General features: G+C 50.2%; 2 protein-coding genes and 1 pseudogene across 4 annotated transcripts; 1 reads left to right on the plus strand and 2 right to left on the minus strand.

Moving 5' to 3' along the window:
* Positions 1-168: 168 nt before the first annotated feature.
* On the minus strand, positions 169-15,677 carry Icam1 (intercellular adhesion molecule 1). Of its 2 annotated transcripts, XM_029554546.1 has the most exons (8): positions 14,526-15,677; positions 10,278-10,538; positions 3,924-4,082; positions 3,768-3,839; positions 2,860-3,147; positions 2,123-2,425; positions 1,569-1,817; positions 169-1,477 (listed from the first exon to the last, which is right to left on the minus strand). In XM_029554546.1, the coding sequence occupies exons 1-8, from the start codon at positions 14,770-14,772 to the stop codon at positions 1,302-1,304; spliced, it is 1,755 nt and encodes a 584-aa protein (XP_029410406.1). In that variant the 5' UTR covers positions 14,773-15,677; the 3' UTR covers positions 169-1,301. The 2 variants fall into 2 exon arrangements, with proteins under 2 accessions (XP_029410406.1, XP_008848282.1); XM_008850060.3 differs by having other exon boundaries at positions 3,768-4,082; positions 14,526-15,666.
* Positions 10,724-11,730, plus strand: LOC103747581 (annotated as a pseudogene).
* Positions 15,678-18,283: 2,606 nt separating the features above from the next.
* Positions 18,284-24,836, minus strand: Mrpl4 (mitochondrial ribosomal protein L4). Of its 2 annotated transcripts, none has more exons than XM_008850061.3 (9): positions 24,635-24,829; positions 24,482-24,548; positions 24,238-24,388; positions 21,641-21,692; positions 20,909-21,026; positions 19,875-19,981; positions 19,672-19,781; positions 19,505-19,581; positions 18,284-18,911 (listed from the first exon to the last, which is right to left on the minus strand). In XM_008850061.3, exons 1-9 carry the CDS (start codon positions 24,689-24,691, stop codon positions 18,766-18,768), a joined length of 885 nt encoding a protein of 294 aa, XP_008848283.1. In that variant the 5' UTR covers positions 24,692-24,829; the 3' UTR covers positions 18,284-18,765. The 2 variants fall into 2 exon arrangements, with proteins under 2 accessions (XP_008848283.1, XP_008848285.1); XM_008850063.3 differs by having other exon boundaries at positions 18,721-18,911; positions 19,697-19,781; positions 24,635-24,836.
* Positions 24,837-27,467: the final 2,631 nt, after the last annotated feature.

A 27,467-nucleotide genomic window follows, 5' to 3' on the forward strand; every position in this document is an offset into this window, starting at 1 on the left:
AACCAGAACTTAAGGCCCAAAAAGTCATTAAACCAAAAACAAGATTTGGACTGCAGCCCTGAGGTTAGACCAACTGGCAGCCCTTTCTTTGCAGAGGAAGTGGGAGGTCAGGGCTGCACAGAGTGGACTCAAGCGGATGTGACACCTGCCCTCAAACTCACAAGAGGCTGAGGCCAATGTAATTCTTTATTGACTCAGAGAAAAGGCTTCAGAGCTGGGAGGGGGGTGCTTGCTGCAACACAGCTCATGGGGGCTCAAGTGGTTGAAGCAGTTTCTTCCTGAACTTCCTCACCATGCCCAGCAAGGAGTGCTTTTTTTTTTTTTTTTTTTTTTTTTTTTTTTTTTTTTTTTTTTTTTTTGTGAGTCACAAAGACACTTTGTGGAATATCAGTGGTCATGTATGTACTCTCGGTGATCCCTCTGAGTCCCCTGTGCTCCTCGTCCCCAGCATGGGCACCACTAACTACTACTTCCCCACCCACATGCATGGTGGTGTACACCTTTAATCCCAGAACTCAGAAGGCTGAAGCAGGTAGATCTCTGTGAGTTTGAGCCCAGCCTGGTCTACATAGTGAGTTTCAGGACAGCCAGGACTGCTTAGTGAAACCCTGTCTCAAAAAAAATCACCCCATGTCAGGAAAAGCAACTTAACCAATGGAGAAACCCTACCCCACTTGACCACTTCACCAGGCTCTGTTGTACAGTGCATAGCAGCTACAATGGTACCCAGACAGGAACCTATATGTCCATCTTATTCACTGTTCTAGCATCAGTGCAGGGTACTCAATAAATACCAGATAAAACTACAAATTAATAAATACATCTCATGAAGAGTTGGGACAGTCAGTGGACACTAGTGCCTGAGCTGGTGTTTGTCAGCAGGCATGTGGGCTGTGTCTCCATGCCTGCATGTGTCTGTTGGAGATGGTTTTTTTCCTTAGGGCCTCAGCACATGATCTTATTAGGAGTGACATCAGTAGTCACTGGCTGAAGGTCCACAGGCTGTGGGTAAGCCTCCACCATCCCTATCTGCCCAGGCCAGACTTCAGTGATCCTCCTTATAGTCCATTCCCAAGTCTCCCTCAGTCCTGAGGCTCCAGGTGTGAAGCTGAGGGGGATGTCGGATGTGTATAGATGACATGGCCTGAAATGCCAATCTGTATCCTGAGGCCACCATCTGTCCTCTGTCACAAACTGAGGAGGTGGGTGTGGATAAATGGTAACCCTGTCCACCATTTTTCTGTGTTCAAACACAGCACCGACCAGCTGAGCACGGGGAGGGGTGCTGTCCTGGGACCGGCTCAGGGGGGCGTGGCTTGTGTCTTGAGTTTCATGGCCGTCTCCTCTTGAGCCTTCTGCAACTTGTATATCTTGATCTTTCGCTGTCGATTATAAAGATAAATGGCAGTGGCCATGGGGACCAGGATGGCTGCCAACGTCACTAAAATGATGATGACCAAGTTATTCTGGTGGTGGTCTGTGAAGTGGGGGACAAAAGGGAGTGGTGAGGATTGTGTACCTGTTACAAGACCCTGCCCTCACCCAGCCCTGCACCCTAAGACACTCACAGAGCACAGTCAGGAACACAGCCCTGGTGACGTTCCCTTGGGAGTTCACGGCGTGACACATGTAGGTACCGTTCATCTCCCGTTTGACAGTCTTCACCAGCCCTATGGGTAGCAAGGCGCCATCTGTCTCCCGGATACAGGTGAGCTTGGGGAATGGGTTCCCCCAGGCCTGGCATTTCAGAGTCTGCTGGGACCTTTCTGGCCATGTCCAGTTTCCCAAGCAGTCGCTCTCGTCCAGTCGGGGGCCATCTGCAGAAATAGTAGTGTGAGCAGGGTGTGGGGGCGCATACCTTTAATTCCAACACCAGGGAGGCAGAGACAGGGATTTCTGTGCAATCTAGGTCTACACAGTGAGTTCCAGGCCAGCTGGAGCTACAGGGAGACCCTGTCTCAAAAAAACAAAACACAAACAAACAAACATACAAAAACAAACCGCCCACCCAAAAAAAAAAAAAAAAAAAAAAAAAAAGAAAAAAAAGGGGGGGGGGGGCCCACGGGGGAAGAAATGGGGGGATGGGGCTCACGGGGTGTTTGGCCCTTGAAGCTCCACTCACACAGCACATGGAGCTCCATGGTCAGGTTCTTGTACAGCACCTGCCCAGCCACCTTCAGGGCAGCTGAGCAAAAAAAGCGTCTCTTGTGATCCTCCGCGCTGGCATTCAGTGTGAACTGAATCTCCGGGGACGGTAGCCTGGAGCTGGCATTCAGCGTGAGCTGGATCTCCCGGGACCGTGGCCCGGCCGGAGCACTGGTCAACATCACCACCAGGGATCTTCCGTGGGCTTCACACTTCACAGTGACTGGGCCTCCTTCTGAGACCTCAGGCTCACTCAGGGTTAGGGTGGGAGCTGGGAAGCCTGGGGGGCGGGGCTCACAGTGAGCTGCCGTCCCAGGCACATAAAGCCCCGCCCACTGGAGCAGCCTCTGTAGAGGCCCTCCTATTCCATCAGCCTGCTCTTTGAAAGTTCAGCCTCAGTTGTCAGTGAGCCTTGCCCTAAGCCCCTCAAAACTCTGCTTCTGATTTCTTTTCCATCCCTGGAACAGGCCCCTTCCTTTGAAAGTCCTGTGCCAGCCCCGCCCCTTAAAGCTCCTCCCCTAAGGCCACGCCCTCGGTGTCAGTCCTGCCTTCAGCACCAGCTCTCCTCTAAACTAGGCCCTATCCTTTACCTAGACTAGGCCCTGCCCTTTGGGAATTCCCGCCTAGACTAATGCCCCAACCCCTCAATGCTCCTCTGGTGTGAGTGAAGTCTCCAGCGGCTGACACTCAGGACTAGGCCTTGCCCCTTCTTACTGTAGATGCTCAGGGTTTCCTGGGCCTCCAGGGTCTGTTCTGCCAGCTCCACCACACACCGCAGCTGCTGAGTGCCCTCCAGCTCTGCAGTCACCTCTAGTGGGGCTGTGGCAGACACCAAGTCCCTGCTGCCTGTGGTGGTGGGGTTCAGTCTTTGTCCCCCCACCTCCAGGTGGACCTGAGCTTCAGAGGCTGGAAACAGGCCTTGCAGGGAGCAGAGCACCAGGTGCTGAGTGCCCACCTCCAGGATAACTGGGGTGTCCAGCTTCGGTAGGGTCACAGGCAGCTCTGGGGAGAGAAGATAGACTGAGCCAGGGCTGGCCACTCACAAACCTTTTCTTCTTCCTCTAATTAATTAATTGTTTACTCATTCATTCATTCATTTAATTATTTGAGCCAGGGTCTCCCTAGAGTCCCAGCTGTTCTGGAACTTGCTATGTAGACCAGGCTGCCCTGGAACTCACAGAGCTCCATCTGTTTCTGCCTCCCCGGTGATGGGTTAAAGGCGTGCCACATCACACCCGGCCTTTTTATTTATTCATCGGTTGACTGACTGATAGAATAAAAGCAAGCACCATCATGCCTATCTTATTATTTATTTGTTTATTGATTGATTGATTGTGTCTGTGTGTGGGAACACATGTGCCAGAGCTCATATGTGGAAGTCAAGGGACAACTTGCATGAACTGGTTCTCTCCTTCTACCATGTGGATTCCTGGGAATTGAACTCAGGTCGTCAAGCTTGGTGGCAAGGGCCTCTACCCAAAGAGCCATCTCACCAACCCATAAACTAATACTATCTTGATCTCCACCTTCTCTGCTGCCCTCCCCCACGACCAGGGTCTGCTCCTTTGGAGGAACTCTGCAGACCACACAGGAACACTGCTTCCCTTGCTCCCCATGCTCACCAAAAGTTTGGAGTTGCCTGGACTCTGAGATATTCTGAAACAGGGCCACTCCTTGTCTCCTGAGATCGAGCTCTGTGCGGCAGGAGAAATTGGCTTGGTGGTCGTCTCTGCTGGCCAGCACGGTGACTGTGATCTCAGTGAGGTCTCTGGGGTTACCTGTCACAGGCTGCCGGCTCAGCTCCACCTCCCCACGGAGCAGCACTGCAGTGAGCTGGGCCCGGGGAACTCCACCATGCACCTGGCACCGCAGAGTGAGGTTTTTGCCTACTGGCTGCCAGCTGGGCAGAGGGTCCAGCTCCACACTTTCTGGAAAGGCTGTATGGAGACAAGAAGGTGGGGACAGAATGAGCTGGGCTACTTCATTTAGACCACACCAGCCTGGGGACACCACCCCCTCCTGGTCCTCCTGAAACACAGCACACTAGCTAAGCAGCCAGGAATGCTAAGAACTCTGACAAAAGCGAGGCAAGAGACCAGGAGTGTGTGCAAGGGACCGTCAAGAGGTCAGGAGTGTGTTCAAAGATCAGGCAAGTATTCCCAACAGCCATAAATGATAAGTGAAGAGAAGTTTCAAAGTCTATCACCAGGAAACAGCAAAAATAAATATAAATCTACAAAGCCTGGTTTGCTAAACATTGATTTTTAAGAGACTCTGAGGGATGGGGAGAGGGGTGACCCAATAGAGGCCTAGGGAGGAGGCCCTAGGTTCCACCCCCCTGCCCCTCTCAAATAAAACAACTGAAAATAAAATAAAAGTGGACCAGTGAGATGGCTCAATGGGTAAAGGCGACTGCAGAGCAAGCCTGACCCGAGTTCAATCCCTGGATCCTATGTAAAGTTAGAACGAGAGAGCCAATGCCACAAAGCTGTGCTCTGAATTCCGTGTGTGCTGTGGCATGCTTGATGCCGTTCCCCATCATACACACATACTAACAGAGAAAAATAAATCAAGCCAGCCAGGCACAGTGGTGCACACCTCTGATCCCAGCAGAGACAAGCAGATCTCTGTGAGTTTGAGGCCAGCCTAGTAGACCAGGAAGACCTGGTAGACATAGCGAGTTCCAAGAAAGCCAGGACTGCATAGTCAGACCCTAGCTCAAAAACAAAAACAAAGACAAAACACCCACACATTCATCAAATAGTACATTTAAAAGAACTAAGCCGGGCGTGGTGGCGAACGCCTTTAGTCCCAGCACTCCAGAGGCAGAGGCAGGTGGATCTCTGTGAGTTCCAGGCCAGCCTGGTCTACATAGTGAGTTCCAGGCCAGCTGGGACTACAGGGAGACCCTGTCTCAAAAAGATCCAAAAAAAAAAAAAAAAACTAAAACAAAGGAAAAGAAAAAAGTTTAGTACTGTGACTAGAACCAGGGCCTCACATGCTAGGTAAGTGCTCTACCACTGAGTTACAAATTCTATGGTTATGTAAAGGATATCCCAATAAACGTTAGGACTGGAGCTGTGGCTACATGGGTAGAGCACTTGCCTAGCATGTAGGAAGCCCTGGGTTCCATGCCCAGCTCTGCACAAAGCAGGCATGGTGGTGCACAGGTCATCCCAGCACTGGGGATGAAGAGGCAGATGAATCAGGAGTTCAAGGTCATCCTCAGCTACATGTCAAGTTACACACTTGATATGGAGGGGTGGGGGTGGTACTGCATGGTAGCACACATCTTTAATCCCAGCATTCAAGAGAGGCAGAAGCAGGTGGATTTCTGTGAGATTGAGGCCAGCCTGGTCTCAATAGCAAGTTCCAGGCCAGTTGGGGCTATAGGATAACTTTTTTTTTTTGTGGTCTTTTTGAGACAGGGTCTCCCTGTAGCCCCAGCTGTCCTGGAACTCACTATGTAGACCAGGCTGGCCTTGAACTCACGGAGATCTGCCTGCCTCTGCCTCCTGAGTGCTGGGATTAAAGGCATGCGCCACCACGCCCAGCAAGGCTATAGGATATCTTAAAAAAGAAAACAAAACAAAAACGGGCTGGGAGCAGTAAGATGGCTCAGTGTAAAGGGGCTTGCCTCCAAGCCTGATGAGCTGAGTTTGATTTCCAGGACTCACACAGTGGAAGGAGAGAACTGAGTCCCACACACTGTCCTCTGACTTCCAAATGTATGTGCCAGGGCATGCGTGTGTGTCTCCCCCAAATAAATTAATAATTGAATCCGACTTGTAGAATTTGAGGCCCTTTTCAACTTCAGTTGGCCAAACAGTACCCAGCAGTTTCTGGTGCCCCATTTCCCAGGAATGTGATCTGGCCTTAGCCAGATCCCTCACCAAAATCTGGTCACCCCATTCTTCAAATATTTGTGTGCCCTTCCCCTGTTTTAGAGGCTGCAATCTTGAGCAATGTGTGCAGTCAGGCCAAGGCTCACTGCCAACTGCTGTCTGGCTTCCTGTAAATGAAGCCTCCTGCTGTCTGGATTCCCCAGCCTGCTCACTGCCCTCCATGTGTCCCTAGCTCTCAAGGAGAAGACAGTCCCAAGTCCTGAAAGAAACAAAACCCACCTAGCCATGTGGGGCTTCTCTGTGTCCAGGAGGAATTTTCCGAACTCCATCCTTTGCCCAGCCTCCTCCCTTTGCCCAGATGCCCATCCTTTTTTTGTTGTTTTGTTTTCCTCTCTTTCTCTCTGGTTTTTGGACTTTTTTTTTTTTTTTTTTTTTGGTGTTTTTAAGCTCCTTTTCCTCTTCCCCCTCCCTCTCCCTCTCTTCTTCTTCCTCCTCTTCTTTTTTGAGACACAGTCTCACTGTGTAGCCCTGGCTGGCCTGGAACTCACTATGTAGACAGGCTAGCCTTGATCTCGCAGAAATCTGCCTACTTCTACTGGGATTAAAAATGTGCATACCGGGGCCAGAGAGATGGCTCAGCAGTTAAGAGCACCGACTGCTCCTGCAGAGGACCCGGGTTCAATTCCCAGCACCCACATGGCGGCTACGAACTGTCCTTAACTCCAGTTCCAGGGGAATCTGAAGCCCTCTTCTGACCTCCGCGGCATTGTATGACACAGGTGCACTCACATACATGCAGGCAATACACTCATACACATAAAATAAAAAATAAAATAAAAAATTTAAATTTTAAATTAAAAAAAAATGTGCGTACCACACCCTGCTTTTATCTTATTTTTTAAAGTTACGTGTATGAGTGTTTTGCCTGCATGTAAGTGCACCATAGGTGCACAGTGCTCACAGAGGCCAGAAGAGAGTGTTGGATCAAACCCAGGTCCTCTCCAAGAACCAGCTCCCTAGCCTCTCCTGCTTGCTATTCAGTACGTTTGTTTTTTTCTTCTGGAGACACTGTCTTACTCTGTAGGCCAGGCTGCCCTCAACTGGTACCACTTCTGCTTCACCCTCCGCAGTGCTGGGAATCTAGGCATGCTCCACTACATCTGTCTGGCTCATCTATTTTTTTTTCTCAGAGGTAGAAATAAATGCACAGTTGAACATCCGAAGTCACAGATACGGAAACACTGCACACTCAGGGCTCCTACCAGACCACTGAATTCTCAAATACCAGGTAGCTCTTTAAAGAGAATTCCCTGGGATTTTCAAAGTCCACCAGGGATGTTTGGGGGCTTCCCTCCCTGCAGGACAGTACCTGTACACCTCACATCCTCCAATTCACAAGCCAAGCTCAGATTTACCCAAAGGCTTCTGTCCAGGTGCCCCTAGAGTCGGCCAGCTTTTAGACTTTCCTGCTTTGCACCCATCTGAGAGCTCACATGGTAGAAAAGTAAACCTCAAAGCCATGTCCCCCAGGGTCACCGAGCTTCTAGGGCACTAAATCAAAAGCCAAAGCCACTTGGGCTGGGGCATGTCTCAGTAGTAGAGCTCTGGTCTATCATGTGTGACCCTTCTTCTATCCCCACCAATGCTAAACAAATAAAGGCTACTCACTCATGCTAGGCTAGTTTTCTACACCTGAGCTACATTCCCCAGGCAATCCTAATCCTGTTTTGAGACAGCATCTCTTGTGCTGCCCAGGCTTTCTCATCCTCCCAAGTAGTGGGGACTATGGGCATTTCTGCATTTCTTTAGGGCTCCTTTGTGGGTAAATACAGCCTCCCTCATCTTGCCCATCTGATCTCAAATGCAGAAATCTCTATGCCCCTTCTCCACGCCTTTCACTTATTTTTTAGCTTCTCACACACTGTGGGGCTCATTCTCTTCTGGCAGGCAGAAGGTTCCTCATTCTTTGATATAGTTGCATACTAGTCCATGATATGCCCAAACCAAACCTTATTTCCCTATCTCTGAGTAGTTTGTAAACTTTCGCCTTTCAAACATAGCTGCAGTGTGCACTGGGGTTGTGGTTCAGTGACAGAGCATGTGCCTGGCAAAGCTCTGGCTGTTCCTATCTCCAGCACCAAGAGGCTGAATAACCTCAGACCTCTGACTAGTTCCATTGTTGGAGAGACCCTCCTAGGGTCCAAAAAAATTTTTGTTTGTTTGTTTTTGAGACAAGATGTGTAGCCCTGGCTGACCTCCTACTCACAGAGATCTACCTGCCTCTGCCTCCTGAATGCTGGGATTAAAGGAGAGCACCACCATACTGGCCAAGATTGAAATTTTGACATTCCAGGGCACAAGTATACATGATTTAAAGACATGATGGTACATACATGTAATCCTAGCACCTGGGAGGTAAAGGCAGGAAAAGTGCTTGAAGCCAGACTCTTAAACTACAAATAGGGAGGCTGGAGAGCTGGCTTGGCAGTTAAGAGCACCACTTAAAGGTATTTGCCACCACACCTGGCACTTTGGGAGTTTTGTTTTGTTTTTTAATTTTATGTGTATGAGTGTATTGCCTGCATGTATGTGAGTGCACCCATGTCAAGCAATGCTGAGGTCAGAAGAGGGCGTCAGGTTCCCCTGGAACTGGAGTTAGGGACAGTTCATAGCCACCATGTGGGTGCTGGGAATCAAACCTAGGTCCTCTGCAAAGGCAGTCAGTGCTCTTAACCACTGAGCCATCTCTCCAGCCCCTCTTTTTGAAGTTTTTATTTATTTATTTTTATTTTATGTGTATGAGTGTATTGCCTGCATGTATGTAAGTGCAACCATATCATGCAATGCCCACAGAGGCCAAAAGAGGGTGTCAGATTCTCCTGGAACTGGAGTTCACAGTTGTTAGCTGCCACTTGGGCTCTGGGAATCCACAAGAGAAGCCAGTGCTCTTAACTGTTGAACCGTCTCTCTAGTCCCTCTTTTTGGAGTTCAGAGACTGTGTCTTGCTATATATATATAATCCAGGCTTACCTGGAACTTGTGATTCTCCTGCCCCAGCCTCCTGAGTAGCTGGGGTGACAGATGTGTGCCACCATACTCAAGCAGCCCTGCATCTTCAAGTACCAGAACTAGGGCTTTGTGTTTAAAATGAGGCATGGGAGTATAGCAGGTATGATGGTGCATGCCTGTCAGCACAGCACTTGGGAGGTAGAAACAGGTCATCCTCACCTACATAATGAGTTCCAGGTCAGCCTGGGCTACATAATACACTGCCTCAAAAAAACAAAAAGACTGCTGCCCACGCCTTTAATCCCAGCATGTGGGAGGCAGAGGCTGGTGGAGCTCTGTGAGATTGAGGCCAGCCGTGGTCTACATATCAAGTCCAGCCGTGGTCTACATATCAAGTCCCAGGCCAGATGGGAGCCCCTGCCTCATAAAAAGCAAACCCAGAGATCTGGAGAGATGGCTCCGTGGTTAAGAGCACTAACTGCTCTCACAGAGGACCCGGGTTCGATTCCCCGCACCCACATGGCAGCTACAAACTGCCCATGAAACGTCCATGAAACTCCAGTTCCAGGGGAATCCAAAGCCCTCTTCTGACCTCTGAGGCATTGCACGACATGGGTGCACTCACATACATGCAGGCAATACACTCATACACATAAAATAAAAATAATAAATAAGCCAGGTGGGGTGTCGCAGCCTTTAATCCCAGCACTCTGGAGGCAGAGGCAGGCAGATCTCTATGAGTTCAAGGCCAGCCTGGTCTACATAGTGAGTTCCAGGACAGCTGGGGCTAAGGGAGACCCTGTCTTAAAAAGGCCAAAAAATAAAATAAAATAAAATATTTAAAAATTAAAAAAAACACCAAACCCAAACCAAAATAACAACAAAAAACCCCACGGGGCGGGTAGGGGGGACCAGCAAAACAAAACAAAAAAACCCTAAACACTAAAATTAATGAAAAATAAGTAAATTTTATTTCATTTTCTGAAACGGTCTCTCAGTAGCCAGCTGGTCTGGAACTCATTATGTAGACCTGGCTGGTCTCCATCTCACAGAGATCTGCCTGCCTTTGCCTCCTGAGTGCTAGGATTAAAGGTTTGTACCACCCAACCCAGCCACTAAAACAAAATTTAAAAATCAGAAAATGGAGGTTTCAAGTGGGGACATTCTGGAGAGTCCTAAATTCCTGTGGCACTCTCCTGGCAGAGGATTAAAGACACCCCCCAGCCACTCCTCCATCTTTCCTGGCTCCCCAGCTCTGCCCCTGGCCCTGCCACTCACAGTACACAGTGACGTATGCGGAGGCTGAGGCCTGGATGGTGCCGCAGTTCTCAAAGCACAGTGGACGGCTGTCTTCCTCGATGTCAGTCAGTTCAAACAGCTTCCAGTTGTGCCCACTGGCCAGTTCTGTTTTGGGAAGCTTGGTCTCTAAGCCCAGGGTGAAGGTCTGGTTACAGGAGGTGGAGCAGTTCACCTGCAAGGACGTCCCTCGTTGTAGGAAGGCTTCTTTGGGGAAGATGGATATTTGAGCATCACCAGGCCCTGGAAGAAAATGGTGACAGGCCTGAGGAGGCTGGTTCAAACATGTGACTTCAGCAGGGACTTTAATTCCAGCACTCGGGAGGCAGAGTCAGGGAGTGGATCTCTGTGAGCTCAAGGCCAGTGAGGGCTATAAGAAAGACCTTGTCTCAAAACAAAACAAAACAAAACAAAACAAAACAAAAAACATGCCTTCAAGGCTAAGTCCTGAGCAAGCTGCCTTGATTGCCTTCAGTGTGAGACACAGACATGCTGCTAGGCACACAAGGTAATTAATAATGGGTACTGAGGGGCTGGGTTAGGGCTCAGTGAATGTAGCACTTGACTGGCATATATGAAACTCTGGGTCCATTCCCAGCACCATATGATCTGGTGTATTGGCAGACACCTGCCATTGTGCTCCAGGAAAACTGGCTCTCTACAAAAAAGGCTGGATTTTCTTCTTTAAATTTTATTATTTTTATTTTATGCATATAAATGTATTGCCTGCATGTGTGTAAGCGCACCTATGTTGTGCAATGCTCTGGGAGGTCAAAAGAGGGCATTGGATCCTCTGGAACTGGAGTTACAGATGGTTGTTAGCCACCAATGTGGGTGCTGGGAATAGAACCTGGTCCTTGGCAAGAGCAGCCAGTGCCCTCAACCTCTGAGCCATCTCTCCAGCTCCTGGATTTTCTTTAAAAAAAAAAAAAAGGCTTTCATTTCAGCAGCCACCATTGCAATCCAGACTGAGGAAGACCTGGACACTCCAGGGCCATGTGAGCCATGGCCATGGCCACATTGGGAAACACCAGAAGCACCCAGGACGCTGGGGCAGTGCCGGCGGCATGCATCACCACAGGCTCAACTTCAACAAATATCATTCAGGTTACTTTGGGAAAGTTGGTATGAGGCAGTACCACTTAAAGAGGAACCAAAGCTTCTACCCAACCGTCAACCTTGATAAATTGTGGACACTGGTCAGTGAACAGATAGGGGTAAATGTTGCCAAAAAGATTGATGTGGTGTACTGGGGCTACTACAAAGTTCTGGGGAAGGGAAAGCTCCCTAAGCAGCTGGTCATCCTGAAGGCCAAGCTCTTCAGCAGAAGAGCAGAGAACATTAAGAGTGTTGGGGGTGCCTGTATCCTGAAGGCTTGACATCACACAGGGAGGTTCATTAAATGCTAACATTGTTTTTTTAAAAAAATTTTTTTTGGCCGGGCATGGTGGTACATGCCTCTAATCCTAGCACTTGGGAGGCAGGGGCACGCAGATTTCTGTGAGAGTGAGGCTAGATTGGTCTACATAGTAAGTTCCAGGCCTGCTGGGGCTACAGGGAGACCCTGTCTCAAAAACAAGTTTTGTTATATAATTAATTGTTAATTAATTAATTAAATGTATGTGAGTGTATTACCTGCATGTATTTAAGTGTACCACATGCATGAAATGCCTGTGGAGGCCAGAAGAGGCGTCAGATCTCCTGAAACTGGAGTTAGGGACAGTTGTTGGCTGCCATGTGGGTGCTGGGAGCATTGGGATAACAGGCATGCTCCACCATGTTCAGTTTATATGGTGCTGGGGATGGAACCCAGGGCTTTGTGCATGCTAGGCAAGTGCTTTACCCACTGAGCAACAGCCCAGTCCAAAATAGTGACTATTAATAAGAGTTTTGACAAAAGCAAAGCAGGGTCTGACAGGACAGAGAGAACCTGGGTGACAAATTTGAGCTGAGAAGGCGCTGGTTATGTAGAGAAAAAGGAAGCAGATTCCAGGAAGAGGGACAGCAAGTGTAAAGGTCCTGAGGCACCACGGCTGGAGCTGAAAGGGCATAGAGGGGGAACAGAGGTACAGTGGGGGTGTGTGAAATAGAGAAGACCCTCTGGGCAGGGTGGTTATGTTAAAGATGTGTCCATTAGCTCTGGGGATATGGCTCAGCCATAGAGTACTAGGCTAGCCCTTTACAAAACCTTGGGGTTCATTCTCAACACAGAAAAAAGAATGAAGAGAAGGAGGAGGTGGGTATGGTGGTGCATGTCTATAATCCTAGTACTTGGGAGGCTGAGGTGGCAGTATCATGAGTTTGAGGTTAGTCTGGACTAGAGAGCAAGTTACAGACTAGCCTGGGCTACATACAGAGATCTTATCTGAAAGTACTGAAAGAGGGTCATTGCGATGGCTCAGCAGAAAAAGGTGCTTGCTACCAAGTCTGCAGACCTGTTTTCCATCCCCGGGACCTACATGGGGGAAGGAAAGAGAAAGCCAACTCCTGCCTACAAGTTGTCCTCTGACCTCCACTCATACACCATGACACACGCACATGTACACATACATGTACAACAAGGAAATAAAATCTAACAAAAAAATTAAAAACAACGAACTTTTGGGCATGGAGAGATAGCTCAGTAGTTAAGAGAACTGGCTGCTCTTGAAGAGGACTGGGTTCAGGTCTCAGCACCCACATGGCGGCTCACAGCTGTTTTCCACATGCATTCCCTTAGAAACGTGCAGGTAAAACACTTACACACACTATATATAAAAACATATATAGTATGTACATACATATATGTTTATTTATATCTACTGGGGAGGACACAGGAGTTGGTGGGGGATGGAATAATGCAGACAATGTATGACATTGTATGACATTCTCAAAAATTAAAAAATTTAAGTTAAAAGTGTCTGGGGCCAGCTCTCCCTCCCCCAGAGATTCCAGAACTCTAATTAGCTGTGTCTGGGGAGGAAGTAGTACAACAGCTGGAGACTGTCCAAGGTGACTGTGGAATTATTCCCACTTCATGGACAACAACTTTCAACAACTTTCATCGGGAGGCCAAGAAAGAGAGAGTGACTGAACCACAAATTAAGGAATTCCAGATTAGAAAGAGTAGATGACTGAGCTAAGAGCCACGAATTTGGGGATCCAGGTTAGAAGCCTTCTGTGAGCTGATGAGGAGTCCTGAACCTTCCTGTCCCAGGCCCCAACATGGGGTGTCCTCCCTTCCCCCTAGCCTGGCTGGAGTGGGGGAGGGCAGCTTTGGGGAGTCCTGGCTGGTCTCACTTCTCAGCTCCTGAGTAAGATGACCCTGGAATTCCCCAGCACACAAGCAACCTGGACTTCCCCAGGGTTGAGGATGAGGAACCCAGTATGGGGAGGGGTCAGATCCTCATCTACTCAGCTTAGATCACGTACTGATCTGATCATGGCCAGGGACTGGGTGCTGGTAGATCCAACAACCTAGTACCTGCTAGTCAGTTGTGACCACAGCTCCCATTTTACAAGAGGGACCCGGGTTCAAAAGGTGTGATTTTACAGGGCATGCTGGACACATTGGGGAGGCTGAGGCAGGAGGATGACAAAGATAGATAGTTTAAGGCCAGCCCGACTACACATGAATTTGAAGCCAGCCTGGGCTCCATATGGGAACATTATTCTCCAAAAAGGAGAGGGGCAGGTGGAGTGGTGGCACATGCCCTTAATCCCAGCACTCAGGAGGCAGAGGCAGGAGGCTCTCTGTTAATAGAGGCCAGCCTGGTCTACATAGTGAGTTCCAGGCCAGCCAGGGCTACAGGGAGACCCTATCTCAAAAAGAAAGAAAGCCAATGTGGAGCCTCACACCTTTGATCCCAGCACTTGGGAGGCAGTGCCAGACTGATTTCTGTGAGTTTGAGGCTAGTCTAGTCTCCATGGTGAATACAGGCCAGTTGTGGCTACAGAGAGACCCTGTCTCAAAAAGACCAAATAAAATAAAATAAAGTAAAAAATAAAATAAAAATAAAAAAAGAAAGGAAAAGGAAGGAAGGAGGGATGAGGGAGGGAGGGAGTGAAGAAAGAGTGTTGTGTAGCCCACTCATGAAGATGAGTCAGGATTCGAACTCAGGGCTTTTGATTTTCAATCCTAGGCTTCCAGGCCCACTTTCCAATAAGCAACCACCTAAGTAGGAATGGTGTGATGTCCCACCCGAGCTCTGAGGACCTGTCCCCCCAAATCCTACCCCACCTCGGACTCACCTGACATCAGAACGGTGGCCAAGGCCAGTAGCAGAGGCAGCAGGGACCTGGTGCGAGTAGGAGCCATAGCAAGTCCAAGGCAGCGTGCAGGTGGCAGCACTGCTGGGCAGAAGTGCTGGGTGGGGACTCCGCACGGAGAGCCTGCACGGTTCTTTATACTCGCCGGCCCCCAGAGCGAGGGGCGGTGCTGGTGCCTCTGGTTTCCCGGAAAGCTCACGCCTTCCCTCCGGAACCAGGACTTAGGCATTTCCTGATGGAGAGGGTGCCAGGGGTGGTCCTGCCTCTCTGGCTGCTGCAGCCCAGGAATTTCCAAACTGAAGCAATGGTTTGGGGGCTGGGGCGGGGGGAGCACTGACAGCGGTGGTGCCAAAGCCAGGGAGAGGTGAACCCAGGAGAGGCGAGGTGGCTCCAGGCCTCCAGGTTCATTGACAAATCCAATCCGGCTGCAGCATCACCCTCTGGCAGAGGGGCAAACCGAGGCTGGGCGCTGTGTGGAGATTTTAACTGAAGTCCTGAACCCGCAGCTTCTTTAGACCCCTAAGCCACCAGATAAACCTTTGCCAGGGTTAGGAGGGAACCCTGAGTTCATTTTAGGGCATCTTCCATTCTGAGGTGGCCCTCCCCTTCCTACAGGGCCACGTCCCCGCCTATTTGACACTTGAGAATTCTCCAGAAGTTGATGAGCAGGCCCAATCACCATGAACCCTGCAAGTGATGGGTGCATGCAGGACTTCCTCAGGTCCGGAGGGGGTGGGAGTGAGCCCTCCCCACCCATGGGTGCCTCCCCCAGGCCTCACTTCCCCTTTTTGGTCTTGACTGCGGGGGAGGGGGTAGCGGGGGTTTGTCACAGCTCCCGGAAAAAGGAAGTCTCTCTCGTGGTTCTGTCTCGTGGAGTACAGTGGTTGCTGTTTGCCAGGCATAGTGGGGAAACTGAGGCAGAACTCCAACCTGATCCTCAAAGAGGAGGTGCTGGAAACTTTTCTTTGTATCCCCCCCCTTTTGGAGATCTCCTCCTCTTTTTTGAGAATAATGTCCCCATATATATAGCTCAGGCTGGCCTTGAAGGCTAACTGCTAACTCTTTCTTCTCTCTTTTTCTATTTTCTGATAGGAAACCACAAATTGAAAAACCAACAGCCCTGAGTTTGAATCCTGGTTGTGTGAGTGGGCTACAGAGCAGTTTTTTTTTTTGGAGGCAGGGTCTCAGTATATAGACCTGGCTGACCTAGAACTTACTATGTAAACCTCACTAGGCCTCCATCTCACGGAGATCTGTTTACCTCCGCCTCCTGAGTGTTGAGATTAAAGGTAGAGCCTCTACACGCAGGCCTTTTCTTCTTATTATTTTATGTGTATGTGTGTATTGCTGCATGTAGGTAAGTGCACCGGTGTTGTGCAATGCCCGTGGAGGTCAGAAGAGGCTGTTGGATCCCCTGGGACTGGAGTTAGGAACAGTTGTTAGCTGCCATGTGGGTACTGGGATTCAAACCCAGGTCTTCTGCAAGAACAACCAGTGTTCTTAACCTCCGAGCCATCTCTCCAGCCCCTTCTCCTTTTTTAAAAAAAGATTTATTTTTATTTTATGTGTATGACTGTTTTGCCTGCATGTATGTTAAGTGCACATGTGTGCAGTGGCCCATAGAGGGCAGAAGAGGGTTTCCCATGCCCCTGAACCAGTTACAGACGGGTGTTAGCAGCCATGTGGGTGCTGGGAATCGAACCTGGAAGAACAGCAACTGTTCTAACTGTTGAGCTATCTCCCCAGCTCAGTCTCTCTCCTTTCTTAATACATTCGCATACAGCCCAGTCAGACCTTGAACGCTTTATCTCCATCTCTCTGTCTCTGTGTCTCCCTCCCTCCTTCTCTTCCTCTCATTTCTTGAGACAGGGTCTGATGTAGCTCTGGCTGGCCTCTGCTTGTAGTCGAGGATGGCTTTGAACTCCTGATGCTCCTGCCTCCACCTCCTGAGTGTTGAGATTGCAGGCATGCACCACCATGCCTGGTTATTGGAACCTTTGCTTTCTGAAGGGAAACTGAGGCAACCTCTAGGGGTGATCTGGAGTAGGGTAAGGAGAAATCTCAAATCCCGTTCTTCCCCACTTTGGTCCCCCAAACTGGATGTGGGGGTTGGGGGCGCGGATACTGGTGCATCCCTGGCCCCAGGACCAACTAAGACTTCCTGTTGTGGGATGCGTTTTGCCGTTGCCATGGAGACCTGCTGGGGCCAGGAGGTCCTGCAGCAGCAGAGGAAGGGAGAGGTCCCGGGATGCGAGTGCTTTTCTTCCCAGGTCGGGATTGCAGGCACTCCACGTGCACACCCGCGACCTGGGCATTCCTAAGGAATTTCCACGGGGATCTTTTAATCTTGGGGGCACTGTAGAAGGGGGAAACATTCAGTCCCCGCCCCGGAACAGCCTGGGCAAAGCCACAGAGTGACCTGAGGGGAGACCCCTGCTGCACACAGGGTCTGGGGAAATCCTCTGCACGTACTATTCTGGGGATGGTGTGTCTCCACAGGGGAACTTTTGGTCCCCTGTTCCATGTGCGTGAGCAACGAGCGCCCCCGCGTGGCCGGAACCCATTTGCAGCCGCGATCCTACTTGCAAAGCGTGGCTGTCTATGCATCACCTAGCCCAGGCTAACCTCAATCTACATAGCAGAGGATGATCTTGAACTCCTGATCTTCCTGCCTCTATTTCCCAAGTGCCTGCACTTCCACACCTGGCTCCATCTTAGTAACTTGAAAGAACATTCTAGACACAGTCTGGCTTTCTTTGGCTGCCCTTCCCCTCCTGGAGCTCTCTGAAGGATCTTAAGTATGGAGAAAAGGGTTCTGATTCGTTTTCTTGAAAATAGTGGGGGTAGTGATTTGTCTCTAGGTTTCATGAAAGTTCTGAGGTAGGTGGAAGTGCAGAACTGTCCCTGCTAGGCAGGGGATGGTCAGGAGAGCCAGGACTCTTTCCAGGCCTCAGTGCCCATTAGTAGCACAAGGGGCACAACTAAGGTATCAGTAACAGTCTCACCTAACATTGGTCTAGCCTCGGCACAATTTTTATAATTTGTTCCAATGGCTTGTTCTGTGGTGTGCTTGTTTTTGAACAGACCTAAGGTTGCTTTATTAAGGTTTATTACCTCCCAAGTACTGGGACTAAAGGTGTGTACCACCATGCCACCTGCCTTGTTTTAACAGCTCACTTTGTAGCCCAGGCTATCCTTTAACTAAAATACTCCAGCCTCCCAGTCTCTGGGGCACTGGATTAGAGCACCATGCTCCCCATGGGCTTCAGTGACTTGTCTAGTCACTGTGATCTCAGGGCAATCCCTGTACATTACAGGGGTATTTTAGCCAGAGGCAGCCTAGCAGCTGGGGTGTGACTGCTGGAATGGTTGTAGGCACCTTCACAGAGTTTTGGCCAGTTTGCTTCCTGTTTTGCTAACTGTAAGAGACAGAGCTGGGTATTACTCCCTGCAAGCCTGCACACTCTCTGAGACTTTTCTAAGTGTTTGCTCTCCTCAAAAACAAAACACAACACTGTCTAGAGCCAGGCATGGCAGTGCACGCCTTTAATCTCAGCACTGGGAGGGGGTCGGGGGAGCAATCTCTTTGAGTTCCAGACCAGCTGGGGCTACAGGGAGACCCTGACTCAAAAAGACCAAAAACACCCCACTATCTAGAATCCCTGGGGTGTAGCTCAAGCCCTTGCCTTGTATGCGGGTTATATCCCGAATACCACAAAAACACTTTTAAAACCTAGGCATATGGGCATGGTGTCTTTAAACAGGTTTATTCATTCTTTTTTCCCAAGACACACTGGCTTATGTGAATGGAAGGCATCTGCAGGGGGACTCAGGACCTCTGCAGGCTCCATCATCTTCCTCGGGGTAAGACCCTGCTGGCAATTTCTATCCATAGCCCTGAGGCTACCAGTCCTGGAAGAGGGGTTCCTGAAATGCCCAGGACCAGATAGGAGCCTAAGGGCCATGAGATTCCAGATGTGAAAAGTGGCTGTCCACTTCTAACTCTTGCTGTGAAAAATAAGTTTTCTTTTCAAGGTGACAAGACCCAGGAGGTACTCATCCTATCTCTGGCCCTACAGGGTTGAGGTCTGTTTCCTGCAGACAGTTTGGACAGCTTCGAAGTGGTACCCGGAAGCAGCTTTTTCTCAGGGTGGCAGGTACGCAGGCCAGCTTCCAGGGGGGCAGGAAAGTGGGCATCAGGGCCCTGGTGAGCATGGCAGGGTCAGGGGACATCACTGTAGGGCAGGCGGAAAGGGAAGAGCGGTGTGTAGCGGGAATCCTGCCACAGAAGCCTCTCCTCCAGGAAGGCCACAGTGGGTAGAGTGACAACCAGTGTCTGGTGTTTCAGCATGCTGTACACATTCAGGCCTGGAGAGGGAGGGCATGGTCAGGATGTGGCTGCCCAGTGGCTTTGCCCAAGCCTACTCCCATCTGAAGCCCCAGCCTTAGTCCTCCCCTGAAGTACACCACCCCACTTCATATCCCACCTCAGCTGCCTTTGGATCTCCAGGCTCTTCCCTGTATTTGACTGGGACCCCAAGCCACAGATCAGTGGGGAGGACTCAATGAATGGATAAGCAGTGTACCACTGGGAGACCAGAGCCAGGTGGACACAGCGAGAGGGGAAGGGAAGGAGGAGAGTAGCAGGACAGGAGCTTGCAGGGGAAGGTAGGAGCCACTGAAGACTAAAGATGAGGAGGGATGGATGGGCCATCACCCAGGTGCTAAGGGCCGCCCTCCGTTGGGTATGTGGGGAGTGTCATCACTGGGTGGAACTGCAGCCTGCCCCTGTCTAGCGTGTGCAAGGCCATGGGTGCCATCTCCAGCTCAACTAAAGAAACCTCTCAATGGAACAATGAGGGTTGCTTCTCAATTCACCATTGATCCACCTGATGACAGGTGCAGGTGTGAGCCTGCTGAATGTGGGCTCTGGGATGGGGCCAGGCAGGGCTGTGACTCACCCACTGCAGGGATGAGGTTGAAGCTCTTGAGCCGGGAGATGGCCTCCACCACATTATTGGGTGTCTCCCCATGTGTCCTGGAACAGATGGAAGCCAGGCGGTGAGTCCTGTGGCACATAGGCATCGGGCCTCTTCCCCCTCCATCCTGCCCTGCCCTGAGCTCTCACAAGTCTACAAAGAGCACGGAGCTACCCCAGTGCCGGTACAGCGCCAGCTCTGTCAGGTACTGGGGATCTGCAGTAGGCAGGTCCAGGGAGTCTACGATGTGTAGGTCATCCTGTGGGGAGGAACCAGCCCTGAGTCCTGGGTACAGAGGTCACCAAGCCCCTGGTTGGTCTTCCAGGCTCCCTCCTATGGCACTGCCCCCTACCTGCATCAGCTTGACGGTCAAGGCCACCTTGAGGCCCAGTGCACGCACTTTCATGGGCAACATGTAGTAATAACTCGTGGGGCCCCGAGGGCCATGGGCGACACCTCCTGTGAGGACAGAGCTGTGTGAGCAAGTACCGGCCACTGCCTGGCTTGGGGGTCAGAAAACAGCCTGGCATCTGGCATCAGGCCAGTGTGGTGGCTGGGAAGAGATACGGCACACCTGTGCTGGCAGAGCTGGTAGGCCATGGGATAGGAGGGGAGCTATGGCCAGGCATAGGTGCATGCCTGTAACTCCAGCAAATGGCAAATACCAGTCTGGGCTACATAGTAAGATCTGCCTCAAAACCAGACGTGGTAGTACACAAGTTTAATCTCAGCATCAGGGAGACAGAGGCAGGGAAATCTCTGTAACTTCACAGACCAGCCTGGTCTACATAGCTAGTTCCAGGCCACCTATGGCTGCATTTGAAACCCCATCTCAACTTTCCCCAGCCCCCCAAAAATACAAAAATGCAAGGTGGGGAGCAATAGAGGAAGATGCCCAACTGACCTCTGTCCTCCACATGTGCACATACAAACAGGTTAAAAAATAATAAGAGGGGCCGGGCATGGTGGCACACACCTTTAATCCCAGCACTGGGGAGGCAGAAGCAGAGGCAGGTGATCTCTATGAGTTCAAGGCCAGCCTGGACTACATAGTTTCAGGCCAACTGGGACTACAAGGAGACCCTACCTCAAAAAAAAAAAAAAAAAAAAAAAAAGAGGAAGACCCCCAACTCCCACCTCTCTGGCCTCTACACATACTTTTATATGCACATGTGTACACATAAACACAGAATTGTGAGCAGAAGTGGAGAGTGGTCAGCTCTAAGCTCTGTCCCCGACATGCACAGGGTGGTCAAGGTGCCTACATGCTATACCACCTGCCCCAGGGGGATGATGAGCTGTAGACTCTGGTGTCCACTCTGATGGCAGTCATGGGCACCTGCAGGAAAGGTCACCTGGAGCCCCAGCCCCACCAGCCCAACTCACCTCCCCGCCAGATTGGGGAGCGGATGCTGCCGTGCCGGGCTCGCCCGCTGCCTTTCTGTTGCCAGGGCTTACGGCCACTGCCACTCACCTCAGCCCTGGTCTTAGTCTTTGCATAGCTCTGTGGGTGCAAAGAGGGTGAGGGTCAGGTAGATGGAGTGAAGATGCCCAATCGGGGGACAGGACAGAGGGCACGGAACTGCCACAGGGATGAGAGATGTGGATTCCAGGATGGGACAGCATATCACTACATAGAGCCCTCACAGACCTGTCCCTGCTGACCACCTTAGTCCACTGCTCTTGTCTTCTAGTTGGCCCAGACATATGGGCAGACCTCAGATAATATCTCTTAGGGCTCAGGGATAGGGCCCTTGCCTAGAATCCGCCCAGTGAGGGGGCTGGGAGTATGGCTCAGTGGTAGAGCACCTTTGTAATCTGTGGCCCTGGGATTAGTATCCAGCACACATCCCTTATGACCCTATCTCTGGAGCAACTACTCCTAATGATGCACACCTGGGCTTAACTACTTATTCATGTCCATGTCTCCCATTAGAACCTGGCAGGTCCTGTCTTCCCTAACAATTGTGGGTGCTGTGAAACGGCATGAGAATTGATCTTCTTCCAAATAGTAGTTGAAGCCTCAGCTGGGCAGGCTCCAGAAAGCACAGCCAGGACCTCCTCTGCCACTGGCCCTGAGCCCTGTGGGAAGCCTCATACTCTGCTCAGGATACTCACGATTCTCTTGTAGTTCTTCTGCCAGATGGCAACCTGGTACAGGATATCCAGCCTGGGAAGGGAAAGGGAGATATGAGAGGGACACCCTGAATGAAACTCCCACATGCTGACAAAGGAAGCCTGGCTTTTCCTTTCAATCTTCAGGACTCCATGTCATCTGCCCTTCCTGGACCACAGCTGATACCACCTCCACTCAAGCTAGGCTTGGTGGCTTTACTAAGCTCCTAGCACTGGGAAGGCTGAAGCAGGAGAATGGAGAGTTCAAAGGCTAGCTGTGCTATCCAGTGAGACAGAAGTATGGAATGCTCCTCTGACCCCTCTTCACAAGACAGGGTCTCCCTATAGCCCCAGCTGGCCTGGAATTTGCTATGTAGACAGACTGGCCTCAATCTTACACAGATCCACCTGCCTCTGCCACCTAAGTGCTGAGATCAATGGTGTGTGCCACCACATATGACCTGACCTCAGGGCCTTTTGCACTGCCCCTCCCTGTGGTTGGAATGCTGCCATCTTGGTTACTTCACAGCCTATATGTACCAACTCTAAATACCCAAGTGGGAATGATGAGGTTAGACTGCCCCTACCTTCTCTCCTCACCACACCCTGCTTCTTTCCCACCACTGTAACTTCTTGCCAACTCCATGATGAACCAGGTCTGACTCCTTATGTACCCATTCAGCAGGCATAAGTGGCATGTGGCTACCATGCGCCTCAAACTAAAGTGCCACATGTTCAAATGACAAACTGTACATACTGAAAGTTAAATATAATATAGAGGGCCAGCTAGGCGTGGTGATGCATACATACCTTTAATCCCACCATTTGGGAGGCAGAGGCAGGTGGGTATCTGTGAGTTCAAATATAGCCAGGCCTACATAATGAGTTCCAGGTCAGCTGGGGCTACAGGGAGACCATGTCTCAAAAAGATTTTATATAGATATTTTATATATAGAGAGAGAGAGAGAGAGAGAGAGAGAGAGAGAGAGAGAGAGAGAGAACTAAAGGAGGGCACTTAGTGGGTAAAGTGCCTACCACACAAGTGTGAAGACCCAAGAACCCACGTAAAGCTGGTAAAGCTGGAAGTGATAGGGCACAGATGTAATCCCAGCACTCCTACAGGGACATGGAGGCAGAGACTGGAGGGTCCCTAGAATCTGGGGCTAGCCTGTGATAAACAGGAGCAAACCAGAGATGCTGTCCTAGACAAGGAAGAAAGCAAGATTGATACCTGAGGTTGTCCTCTGACCTCCACACACATATATAATTTGAACCAGTCTCATCTGTCTTTCTGTTTTTTGTTTTTGAGACAGGGTCTCCCTGTCGTCCCAGCTGACCTGGAGCTCACTATGTAGACAAGGCTGGCCTCAATCTCAGAGATTTCTCTGCCTCCTGAGTGCTAGGATTAAACACGTTCCACCACACCCGGCTTCTTTTTCTTATTATTAAGTTATTTATTCATTTATTTTTGGTCATTTTTTGAGATAGGGTCTCCCTGTAGCCACAGCTGGCTTAGAACACACTATATAGACCAGGCTGGTCCCAATCTCACAGAATTTAACCTGCCTCTGCCTCCTGTTAAAAGTGTGCACCATCGGGGCTGGAGAGATGGCTCAGTGGTTAAGAACACTGACTGTTCTTGCAGAAGACCCACATTTAAATCCCAGCACCCACATGGCAGCTAACAACTGTCCGTAACAACTCCAGTTCCAGCTAACAACTCCAGTTCCAGGGGATCAGACAGCTTCTTTTGTCCTCCACGGGCATTGCAGGACATGGTTGCACTTACCTACATGCAGGCAATACACAAATACACATAAAATAAAAATAAGTAAAATTAAAAAAAATAGTGTGCACCATCATGCCTGGCTTTTTTTTTTTTGGTCTTTTTGAGACAGGGTCTCCCTGGAGCCCCAGGTGTCCTGGAACTCACTTATGTAGACCAGGCTGGCGTTGAACTCACAGAGATCTGCCTGCCTATGGCTCTCCAGTGCTATGATTAAAGGCGTGAGTCACCACGCCCGGCCTTGTCTGGTTATTTTTATATTATGGCTGTTATTCCTTGCATGTGCACGTTTGTCATGCAGTGCCCTCGAAGGCCAGAAGAGGGCATCAGATCCCCTGCAACTGGAGTTAAAGACACTCACCATATGGGTACTGAAAACCAAACCTAGGTCCTCAGCATGAGCAGCCAGTGCTCTTAGCCACTGAGCCATCTCTGCAGCCCTTTTTTTCTTGAGATGTCATGAAGCCCAGGATGGCTTGGAACTCACTATGTAGCTGAGGATGACAGGTATACGCCACCATGCCTGGTTTGTTTGAACCCAGGGCTTTCGGCATGCTATCAGCTGAGACACATCTCCAACACCAATAATGAACGTTTTCTAAAGAACTTCCTGTTTGCCAAATTAAGGTATGGAAATCATGACTCAGATTCCTGAGGTTTAACAGTGTGGGAACCCAAGGATAAGACAACAAGAAGGTATTTTAACAGTCCAGAGGCCTCCCGGGCTGTGTCCTTCATCCCCCCGAGCGGCAGGGAAAATGATCCCCCTGTGTCAGATGGGTAAACTGAGACAAGCTTCTTCGCCCGCACTCACCGGGGCGCAGTGGCGAATACATCAGGGTGCAGCTCGGCCAGGCCCACACGCTCCTGTTCAAAGCCCCGCAGGGACTCGACCCAGGCCTGCACTGAGCGCCGGTGCACGGGGATCGGGAACTCGCACTTACGCAACACTGGATCCTGGGGACCTAGGGGAGAGGAGGGATAGGGTGGTCAAGGATCAGGGTCAAAGGCCAGTTTTCGGTTGTGTTCCTCCAACGGTGTGACCCCGGCTGTCTCACCCGCTCTCTCCCCTGGCTCGGAGATCAGCGCACGCCCAGCCCTGTCTTCTGCCTGTGAGTTCAGGGCCTAGAAAACCATGACAGGGTGTGAGAGGTGTTCCCGGAAGTCCCCAGCCTTTGACCTCTGACCCTGACCTCTGCCCTCCACCTCACCCGACTGCCAGAGGGGCGAAGCCAGGCCCGCGACAGAACCGGGAACAACCGCAGCATCGCGGGGAACCTCCGGGCGCCGGAGCTCACGCCGCCTCTGAAGGCGTCTCGAGACGACGTCGGGCACGCGACCACGCCAACGTCACGAATGCGACACGGACGCAGCCTCTCTCGGATGAAGCGCGGGGAACGAGGACTATGCACAGAGGACGACTCTCAGGGAGCGCGGCCGCTGAAGGCAACCAATCAGAGTGCTCAGCTCCAGAGACGGGCTTCTGGTTCCGAAGACAGGAAAGACCCGCCCATGGACGGGCGGTGCTAGGGGCGGACGGCAAAAGAAAGGCATCCAATAACCGTTTAGCTTTTGATTGCCCTTGGTCATGCCTCTTCCCACACACTTCATTTTGCCTACGAGCCAGTCTGTCTTTCCCCTCTCTGCCAGTTTTATTATATTGTATTATTAGTAGTAGTATTAGTTTTTTTCCCCTCCTTGTAGCCTCAGCTGGCCTAGAACTCACGATGTAGACCAGGCTTGCCTCTAACTCCCAGATATCGACTTGCCTCTGCCTCCCAAGAGCTGGTATTTAAGGCCAGGCGCCACCATGCACAGCTGGTTGTTTAAATACAAGATTTCATCCCCATTGTATTTGATAGGTTTACTTAGCTCCCCCGAGTAGGGATAGGATCCTGTCTCCTCTCACTTCTTTTTAGACTCTCTGGATTGAGCAAAGGCAGGTGTTCCACAGATCAGAACTGACTCCCTAAGAGTAATCTAAAGGGTCATTTCTACATTACTGTCTCCATTCCCAATTTGGCCTCCAGGGTGCGCAGTGATCCCGTAGCAGGCTCAGCGCTGTCCACTCAGAGGCCTCTGAGATCTGAACAAAACTCCAATGCTGAACACAAGGTCTCGAGCCAACCTCTTTTTATTTAGATAATGGGGAAATTGTGAAACTTTAGTGAAATGAAGAAGATAAAGAGTAAAGAGTGGAATGTCTGACATGAGGTGAAAACAGCAAACAGCACTATTGAAATGTATATTGGAGACACAGATGTAAAACAAGGATGGGGCAGACCCTGGAGATTTAAATGAAGGTGTGTAGTTTTGTTGTTTTCTTTTGGTTTTTATTTATTCGTTTTTAATATTTATTTTTATGTGTCTTTTGCCTGCATGCTTGTGCACCACTGTGTGTTCAATTCCCACAGAGGCCAGAATGAAGACATCGGATCTCCTGGAATTGGAGTTCTGGAAGGTTGTTAGCTACCATGTTGGTGCTGGAGACTGAGCCCAGGTCCTCTGCAAGAGCAGCCAGTGCTCTTAACCACTGAGCCATCCCTCCAGCGCCTATAAATTTAAAAAATAAAATATGGAGGTGTCGAGGCCTCTTTGACATACCAATTTCCATTTCTTTGGTGGCATTCTGATGTGGGATCGGGTGATCATATGCTCATTCTATTTTTAGGTCTATGAGGAACCTGCATACTGTTTTCCATTTGTATTCTTCCTATTGGTGAGTTCCTCTTTCTCTCTGTCTTTACTGTTCATTTCTAGCCTTCTCACAGTCATTCTATCTGAGGCAAAATCTACCTTCTTGTGGGTTCTTGTTTGGTTGGTTGGTTTTGGTGTTTTTAAACAGAGTCTCACTGTGTAGCCCCAGCTGGCCTGGAACTTGCTATGCAGACCAGGCTGGCCTTCATCTCACAGAAATCTACCTACTTCTGCCTCCTGAGTGCTGGGACTAAAGTTGTGTGCCACCAGGCCTGATTCTGGATTTTTGATTTGCCAGACAGACTGCCAAGTTTGGCTGTCCCAAGAAGTCTCACTCTTGCTTTATGCACAATGGGATTCAAATGGTTGGTTAATGATTTATCAGACACCTACTGTGTCCTGCTAGGGGAAACTCTGTAGATGAAGGACAAGGGAGCAGATTGGGAGACAGGGATCTGTGCAGTCTGGGCTTCAGAGAGGAACTCCTGCATAGGGCAGGGTGGAGGTAGGGGTTCCCTAGGTCATAGCTTGAGAGCCACAGCTTGGGGAACTTTGAGTGTTCCCCAACCCCCATGGTGGGAATGGACTGGAGCCTCTAACCAATGTTGGGCAAACATTTTCCCATGGAGCTCCAACCCCAGCCTAGGGTCCATGAGGACTTGGAGCTGAGAGTGTGTGTCCAGCTGAGGGAATTAACACAGCTGTAGAAGGCATCAGTGAGGGCTGGGGAGGTCGCCCAGCCACTAAGAGCACTTGCTCTGTAAGCATGAGGGCCTGAGTTCATAGATGCTCCCCAGTACCTATGTTAGAAAGCCATGCATGGCTTCACATACTGGGAACCCAGCTTTGGGGGATGGGACAGTTCTGCTCAGTTCCCAAGAGCTTTCTGGCCAGCCGGGATAGCTAAAGTACGGAGTTTGCAGTTCAGTAAAAGACCCTGTCTCAGAAAATAAGGTAGAGAGTGGAAAGACATGTGATGTCCTCTTTGGCCTCTGTGTGTGGGTACATGGGTGTGTGTAAGTGCATGCTCATGTGCACACATCACATTCCACACAAACTTGCAGGATTATGTGACCAGATCACATTCTACACACACCCACAGGCAAAAAAAAAAAAATTTAAATGAAGGCCGGGCATGTAGCACATGCCTTTAATCCCACGAGCAGGAGGCAGAAGCAGGTGGATCTCTGCGGAGGTCAGGGGAAAAGTTGCAAGAGTCATTTTCTCTCCCTCCACGTGAATCCAGGGATTGAACTTAGGTTGTCAATCTTGGCAACAAGCACCCTTACCCACTGAACCATCTTTTCTTTCTTTTTTTTAAAATATTTTATTTTATGTGTATGAGTA

This window comes from Nannospalax galili, unplaced genomic scaffold (genome assembly GCF_000622305.1).
Source record: "Nannospalax galili isolate Female #2095 unplaced genomic scaffold, S.galili_v1.0 scaffold1685, whole genome shotgun sequence".
Classification (NCBI taxonomy): Eukaryota; Metazoa; Chordata; class Mammalia; order Rodentia; family Spalacidae; genus Nannospalax; species Nannospalax galili.